Here is an 8,595-nt window from a genome sequence, read left to right on the forward strand (position 1 = left end):
TGGGTCTCACAACCATCCAATACTCAACTTCCAGACTCTTGATCATCTCTGATTTCAGTTGTAGAGTCATAGAGACATACAGCACGGAAACAGACCCTTCAGACCACTTGTCAATGTTGTCCAGTTATCCCAACCCAATCTAGTCCCACCCGCCAGCACCCAGCCCGTATCCTTCCAAACACTTTCTATTTATATACTCATCCAGATGCCTTTTAAATGTTGCAATTGCACTATCCTCCACCACTTCCTCAGGCAACTCATTCCACACACGTACCACTCTCTGCGTGAAACGTTTGCCCCTTAGGTCTCTTTTATATCTTTCCCTTCTCAAGCTAAACCTATGCCTTCTAGCTCTGGACTCCCCACCCCAGGGAAAGGACTTTGTCTATTTATCCTATCCATGCCCTCATGATTTTATAAACCTCAATAAGGTCATCATTCAGCCTCCGAAACTCCAGGGAAAACAACCACAGCCTACTCAACCTCTCCCTATACCTCAAATCCTCCACGGTGGCAACATCTTTGTAAGTCTTTTCTGAACCCTTTCAAGTTTCACAACATCCTTCCAATAGGAAGGAGACCAGAAGTGTACTTCCAAAAGTGGCCGAACCAATGTCCTGTACAGCCGCAACATGACCCGCAAACTGCTGCACTCAACACTCTGACCAACAAAGGAAAGCATACAAAATGCTGTCTTCACTATCCTATCTACCTTCAACTCTACTTTCAAGGAACTATGAACCTGCACTCCAAGGTCTCTTTGTTCAGCAACACTCCTGAAATGTATAAGTCCTGCTATGATTTGCTTTCCCGAAATGCAGCACCTTACATTTTATTTAAATTAAACTCCATCTGCCACTCCTCAGCCAATTGGCTCATCTGATTAAGATCCTGTTGTAATCTGAGGTAACCTTCCTCACTGTCCACTACACCTCCAATTTTGATGTCATCTGCAAACTTACTAACTATACCTCTTATGCTCACATCCAAATCATTTACATAAATGATGAAAAGTAGTGGACCCAGCACCGATCCTTGTGGCAGACCACTGGTCATAGGCCTCCAATCTGAAAAACAACCCTCCACCACCACCCTCTGCCTTCTACCTTTGAGCCAGTTCTGTTTCCAAATGGCTAGTTCTCCCTCTGTTCCATGTGATCTAACCTTGCTAACCAGTCTTCCATCAGAACCTTGTTGAACACCTTACTGAAGTCCATGTAGAACACTTCCACCACTCTCCCCACATCAATCCGCTTTGTTACTTCTTCAAAAAACTCAATCACACACACAAAACCATATTGACTATCCTTAATCAGTCCTTGCCTTTCCAAATACATGTAAGTCCTATCCCTCAGGATTCCATCTAACAAGTTGCCCATCACCAATGTCAGGCTCACTGGTCTATAGTTCCCTGGCTTGTCCTGACCATCTTTCTTAAATAGTAGCACCACGTTAGCCAACCTCCAGTTTTCCAGCATCTCACCTGTGACTCGGCGACACAAATATCTCAGCAAGAGGCCCAGCAATCACTTCTCTAGCTTTCCACAGCATTCTAGGGTACACCTGATCAGATACTGGGGATTTATACAATTTTATGCTTTTCAAGACATCCAGCACTTCCTCCTCTGTAATACAGAAATTTTTCAAGATGTCACCATCTATTTCCTGACATTCTATATCTTCCATGTCCTTTTCCACAGTAAACACCGATGCAAAATACTTGTTTAGGATCTACCCCATCTTCTACAACTTCACAATAAGGCTACCATGCTGATCGTTAAGGAGCCCTATTCTCTCCTTAGTTACCCTTTTGTCCTTAATGTATTTGTAAAAACCCTTTGGATTCTCCTTAACTCTATTTGCCAAAGCTAGCTCATGGCCCCTTTTTGCCCTCCTGATTTCCCTCTTCCGTATACTCCTCTTGCCTTTATACTCTTCTAAGGATTCACTTGATCCATCCTGTCTATACCTGACATATACTTCCTTCATTTTCTTAAACAAACCTTCAATTTCTTTAGTCATTCAGCTTCCAGTCTTCCCTTTCACCCTAACAGGAATATACTTTCTCTGGACTCTTGTTATGTCATTTCTGAAGGCTTCCCATTTTTCAGCTGTCCCTTTACCTGCGAACATCTGCCCTCAATCAGTTCTTGCAAGTTCTTCCCTAATACCATCAGAATTAACCTTTCTCCAATTTAGAACTGCAACTTTTAGATCTGGTTTGCCATTTTCCATCCTATTTTAAAACTAATAGTTGCTGGCCCCAAAATGCTCTCCCCAGTGATACCTCAGTCACCTGCCTTATTTCTGAAGAGTAGGTCAAGTCTTGCAACTTCTCTAGTAGGTACATTCACATACTGAATCAGAACTATTTCTTGTACACACTTGACAAATTCCTCTCCATCTAAACCCTTATCACTATGGCAGTCCCAGTCCATGTTTGGAAAGCCCTTCCCCAATTGGAGGTTGGACCTTCAGCTGCCGAGACCCTCAGCTCTGGAATTCTCTCCCTGGACCTCTCCATTTCTCTATTCCTCTTTCCTCCTTTAAAATGCACTAAAATCCACACCAATATCTCAGTAACTCTTTTCTATACTTTCCAATGGTCCTGCAAAACTCCTCAGAACAATTTATTGTACCCTTTATAAAGGCTACAGTGTGAGTGAGTGTTATAAAACGTGAAACAAAAATGATTCCCCCTTTAAACTCTGACTGTCTCAGGTTGGTCAGGAGCCATACAGGGACAGGGATGGCCATTCCCTGGAAACATGGGCCACGTGTCTCTCTCAGGGTCAGGGGTCACAGTCACATAAACAGCCCAAATCAGGGCACTGATCCCTTCCAACCTGAGAACCAGGTTGGATTACTTACAGGCATCTTGTCATTGTTTACAATATTGCAGAAGAGCTTTACAAAATCTAAAACTGTTTCACACCTGTAATGAGCTACTTATGATAAAAACACTCCTGAGTGAACCATAGACGGAGTTACTGTCGCCCAATCAGCGACCCTTTAAAGTGGCGACAATAACCAGGAAATAACCCCATAATAACCCGTCCCTGAGTTATTGAGCAAACTGTGCAGAGTTTCAGTAAAGAGCATGTCCTACCTTCTCTTCCGACAAGCTTCCTCCTGAAAGACATGAATCACAAACAGTGAGGATGGCAGTAACAGATTTCAGGAGGAGACAGACAGGCTGCTGAAATGAGCAGACACAACACGGAAGTGTAACGTGATACATTTTGGAAGGAAGATTGAGGACAGGGTAAAATAAAGTGGACCTAACCATCAGTCTCGCTCACGGACACAGTGACTCTCACACTCCCACTGTCGCAGACACATCCACACACTTCCACATTGAACTGGAACTCGATTACAATGGGAGTTTCAGGAGATAATTAAACTTGGGGAACACCGTGGGCGGCACGGTGGCACAGTGGTTAGCACTGCTGCCTCACAGCGCCAATTCCCGCCTCAAGCGACTGACTGTGTGGAGTTTGCACATTCTCCCCGTGTCTGCGTGGGTTTCCTTCGGGTCCTCCGGTTTCCTCCCACAGTCCAAAAATGTGCAGGTTAGGGGAATTGGCCATGCTAAATTGCCCGGAGTGGTAGGGGAATGGGTCTGGGTGGAATGTGCTTCGGCGGGTCGGTGTGGATTTGTTGGGCCGAAGCTCCTGCTTCCACATAGTAAGTAATCTAATCTCATCTAATAATAACAGAACAAGTAAAAATGTCACAGCCATTCCCAGGAGAACGTCGATATTCCCGAGAATCTGCAGACAGTGCGGCAGCGGTGACACAAAAAACTCCAGAAATTACTGGAAAATCTCAGCAGGTTTGAAAGAATCTGTGTTTCTTCACTGACAACGGCAGAACCGTCTGGACAGTCACAAACTCAGTTCAACTTTTTTTACATTAAATACCATATTATTTTTACAGTTGTCATCACGTCCGAAATCTATCTGAAATAACCTGCAATATCTTCCCTTACCTTCAGAAATATCCGCTCGTCTTTTTGCTCCATCTGTTCCTGCAATTTTGAGAGTTCCTCCTCAATAGAATTTAAATTCTCCTGAATCTCTCGAAGGTTTCTCTCCATTGGTTCTACAACCCTCTCCTCTTCTTCCCTGAGATCTCTGAGTAAACGCTGCTCTTTCTCAGTGAGAATCTGGTGCATTTTAGTGAACTCGGATGTGATGTGGGTCTGCAGACTGCTCGCCTGTTCCTACCAAATGAAATGTGAAACCTCATTAATGTCCCGCGATAAAGGGAACAAAACTAACCGAGATCCCAGAGAATCAGCACAGGGAGAGCTCACCCTCACTTCGGAAATCTTCCGTTTCTGGGTCAGTTCCGTTTGTAGAGCCGCCGATTTCCTCTCTGTGAGAGAATCTAAGGAAGATTTCAGCTGATCCTGGAATTGGAAAATAATATAAAATTGCATTCTTAAAGTGTGAAAATGTGATAAAACCTTTTTAAAAATATTTCAGAAGAACACTAAAGTACGGGAGCGTAATTGTCAGCGATAGAATTCCTGTCTCTGGTCCCAGACAGAGGGTTCCGGGTCTCCCCTGTTCCTGACGTGTCTCATAGAATGGCCTGAGCAGATTGATTAGAAATATCATGACAAAATGCAATATTTACCTTGTAGATTTCAACAGCCTCATTGATGGGCAGGAAGCGGTGCTCTCTGTGTTCCCGCGAATCTCTACAAATCAGACAGATCAATTTCTTGTCAGTTTCACAAAACAGTTTCAGATCTTCCTGATGTTCCTCACAGTGAGGTTTACTTTTCTTCTCTTTCGGACCCAACTTTAATTTTCGAGCTTTCTTGGTTAGATTCGTTAGGGCCTGATTTACCCTGAGGTTTCTTTCCGGAAACACCTCTCCACATTCCGGGCAGGAGTTTATCTCCTTCTTTTCCCAACTCTGGGTGATACAGGAGCGGCAGAAATTATGTCCACACTTCAGTATAACCGGATCGGTGAAGAAATCCAGACAAATGGGACAAATTGTCTCCCCGGTCCAATTCTCTCCCTGCTGTCTGGAAGCCATGCTCACCCTCAGCACTTCCTGAGACAAACCGCTTTCAGTTTCAATGTTCCTGCGCTGGTGAACACATTCAGAGACTCATAGAGTCATAGAGACGTACAGCATGGAAACAGACCCTTCGGTCCAACCCGTCCATGCCGACCAGGTATCCCAACCCAATCTAGTCCCACCTGCCAACACCAGGCCCATGTCCCTCCAAACTCTTCCTATTCATACACCCATCCAAATGCCTCTTAAATGTTGCAATTGTATCAGCCTCCACCACATCCTCTGGCAGCTCATTCCATACACATAGCACCCTCTGCGTGAAAAAGTTGTCCTTTAGGGCTCTTTTATATCTTCCCCTCTCACCCTCAACCTATGCCCTCTAGCTCTGGACTCCCTGACCCCAGGGAAAAGACTTTGTCTATTTACCCTATCCATGCCCCTCATGATTTTGTAAATCTCTATAAGGTCACCCCTCAGCCTCCGATGCTCCATGGAAAACAGCCCCAGCCTGTTCAGCCTCTCCCAGTAGCTCAGACCCTCCAACCCTGGCAACATCCTTGTAAATCTTTTCTGAACCCTTTCAAGTTTCATAACATCATTCCAATAGGAAGGAGACCAGAATTGCACGCGGTATTCCAACAGTGGCCTAACCAATCTCCTGCACAGCCGCAACATGACCTGCCAACTCCTGCACTCAATGCTCTGACCAATAAAAGAAAGCATACCAAACACCTTCTTAATCATCCTATCTACCTGCAACTCCACTTTCAAAGAAAGATGAACCTGTACTCCAAGGTCTCTTTGTTCAGCAACGTTCCCTAGGACCTTACCATTAAGTGTATAAGTCCTGCTAAGATTTGCTTTCCCAAAATGCAGCACCTCGCATATATCTGAATTAAACTCCATCTACCACTTCTCAGCCCATTTGCCCATCTCGTCTAGATCCTGTTGTAATCAGAGGTAACCCTCTTCGCTGTCCACCATACCTCCAATTTTGGTGTCATCTGCAAACTTACTAACTGTAAGTTAGTACCTCTTACCCGAATCATTTATGTAAATGACAAAACGTTAAGGGCCCAGCACTGATCCTTGTGGCACTCCACTGGTCACAGGCCTCTAGTCTGAAAAACAACCTTCCACCACCACCCTCTGTCTTCTACCTTTGAGCCAGTTCTGTATCCAAATGGCTAGTTCTCCCTGTATTCCATGAGATCTAACCTTGCTAATCAGTCTCCCATGGGGAACCTTGTCAATCGCTTTACTGAAGTCCATACAGATCACATCTACTGCTCTGTCCTCATCAATCTTCTTTGTTACTTCTTCAAAAAACGCAATCAAGTTTGTGACTATGATTCCCCATGCAGAATGCCATGTTGACTATCCCGAATCAGTCTTCGCCTTTCCAAATACATGAATATCCTGTCCCTCAGGATTCCCTCCAACAACTTGCCCACCACTGAGGTCAGGCTCACCGGTCTATAGTTCCCTGGCTTGTCTTTACCGCCCTTCTTCAACAGTGGCACCACGTTTGCCAACCTCCCGTCTTCCGGCACCTCACCTGTGACTATCGATGATGCAAATATCTCAGCAAGAGGCCCAGCAATCACATCTCTAGCTTCCCACAGAGTTCTTGGGTAAATCTGATCAGGTCCTGGTGATTTATCCACTTTTAACCGTTTCAAGACATCCAGCACTTCCTCCTCTGTAATCTGGACATTTTACAAGGTGTCACCATCTATTTCCCTACAGTCTATATCTTTCATATCCTTTTTAACAGTAAATACTGATGCAAAATATTCATTTCGTATCTCCTCCATTTTCTGCAGCTCCACACAAAGGCCGCCTTGCTGATCTTTGAGGGGCCCTATTCTCTCCCTAGTTACCCTTTTGTTCTTAATATATTTGTAAAAACCCTTTGGATTCTCCTTAATTCTATTTGCCAAAGCTATCTCATGTCCCTGTTTTGCCCTCCTGATTTCCCTCTTAAGTATACTCCTACTTTCGTTATACTCTTCAGGATTCACTCGATCTATCCTGTCTATACCTGACATATGCTTCCTTCTTTTTCTTAACCAAACCCTCAATTTCTTTAGTTGTCCAGCATTCCCTATACCTATCAGCCTTCCCTTTCACCCTGACAGGAATATACTTTCTCTGGATTCTTGCTATCTCATTTCTGAAGGCTTCCCATTTTCCAGCCGTCCCTTTACTTGCGAACATCTGCCTCCAACCAGCTTTCAAAAGTTCTTGCCTAATACCGTCAAAATTGGCCTCTCTCCAATTTAGAACTTCAACTTTTAGATCTGGTCTATCCTTTTCCATCACTATTTAAAACGAATAGAATTATGGTCGCTGGCCCCAAAGTGCTCCCCCACTGACACCTCAGTCACCTGCCCTGTAAGTCAAGTTTTGCACCTTCTCTAGTTGGTACATCCACATACTGAATCAGAAAATCATCTTGTACACACTTAAGAAATTCCTCTCCATCTAAACCTTTAACACTATGGCAATCCCAGTCGATGTTTGGAAAGTTAAAATCCTCTACCATAACTACCCTATTATTCTTACAGATAGCTGATATCTCCTTACAAGTTTGTTTCTCAATTTCCCTCTGACTATTGGGGGGTCTATAATACAATCCCAATAATGTGGTCATCCCTTTCTTACTTCTCAATTCCACCCAAATAACTTCCCTGGATGTATTTCCAGGAATATCCTCCCTCAGCACAGCTGTAATGCTATCCCTTATAAAAATGCCACTCCCCTTCCTCTCTTGCCTCCCTTTCTATCCTTCCTGTAGCATTTGTATCCTGGAATATTAAGCTGCCAGTCCTGCCCATCCCTGAGCCATGTTTCCATAATTGCTATGATATCCCAGTCCCATGTTCCTAACTATACCCTGAGTTCATCTGCCTTCCTTGTTCGGCCCCTTGCATTGAAATAAATGCAGTTTAATTTATTAGTCCTACCTTGTCCCTGCCTGTCCTGACTTTTTGACTCACTTCTGTTCTATACCCATCTCAGATCGATCTCTTTCCTCACTATCTCCCTGGGTCCCACCCCACCACCTTATTAGTTTAAATCCTCCCAAGCAGTTTGAGCAAATTTCCCTGCCAGTATATTAGTCCCCTTCCAATTTAGGAGCAATCCGTCCCTTCTACCCCAAAACAGCTTCCAATGATCCAAAAATGTGAATCCTTCTCCCATACACCAGCTCCTCAGCCATGCATTCATCTGCTCTATCCTCCAATTCCTGCCCTCACTAGCTCAGACACTGGGAGTAATCCAGATATTACTACCCTTGAGGACCTCCTTTTTAAATTTCTGCCCAACTCTCTGTAATCTCCCTTCCGAGTCTCAACCTTTTCCTTTCCAATGTCGTTGGTTCCAATGTGGACAATGACCTCCTGCTGGCTCCTCTCCCCCCGTCAGAACACTCTGCACCCTCTCTGAGACAGCCTTGATCCTGGCATCAGGAAAACAACTCACCATTCTGCTTTTCTTCTGCTGGCCACAGAAATGTCTGTCTATACCTCTGACTACAGAATCCCCAAC

General features: G+C 44.4%; 1 protein-coding gene across 1 annotated transcript in view; it reads right to left on the reverse strand.

Annotated features, from left to right (window-relative positions):
* The window catches only part of LOC140455290 (zinc-binding protein A33-like), a 28,976-nt gene extending 23,882 nt beyond the window's left edge, over positions 1-5,094 (reverse strand). Inside the window, exons 1-4 of the mRNA XM_072550038.1 lie at positions 4,645-5,094; positions 4,319-4,414; positions 3,992-4,225; positions 3,110-3,132 (exon numbers count right to left, since the gene is read on the reverse strand). Coding sequence (XP_072406139.1) covers positions 3,110-3,132; positions 3,992-4,225; positions 4,319-4,414; positions 4,645-5,055 — 764 coding nt within the window. The 5' untranslated portion in view covers positions 5,056-5,094. The remainder of the gene's footprint in view (positions 1-3,109; positions 3,133-3,991; positions 4,226-4,318; positions 4,415-4,644) is intronic.
* Positions 5,095-8,595: the final 3,501 nt, after the last annotated feature.

The sequence above is a fragment of the Chiloscyllium punctatum genome, chromosome 30, assembly GCF_047496795.1.
Source record: "Chiloscyllium punctatum isolate Juve2018m chromosome 30, sChiPun1.3, whole genome shotgun sequence".
NCBI classification, from domain to species: Eukaryota; Metazoa; Chordata; class Chondrichthyes; order Orectolobiformes; family Hemiscylliidae; genus Chiloscyllium; species Chiloscyllium punctatum.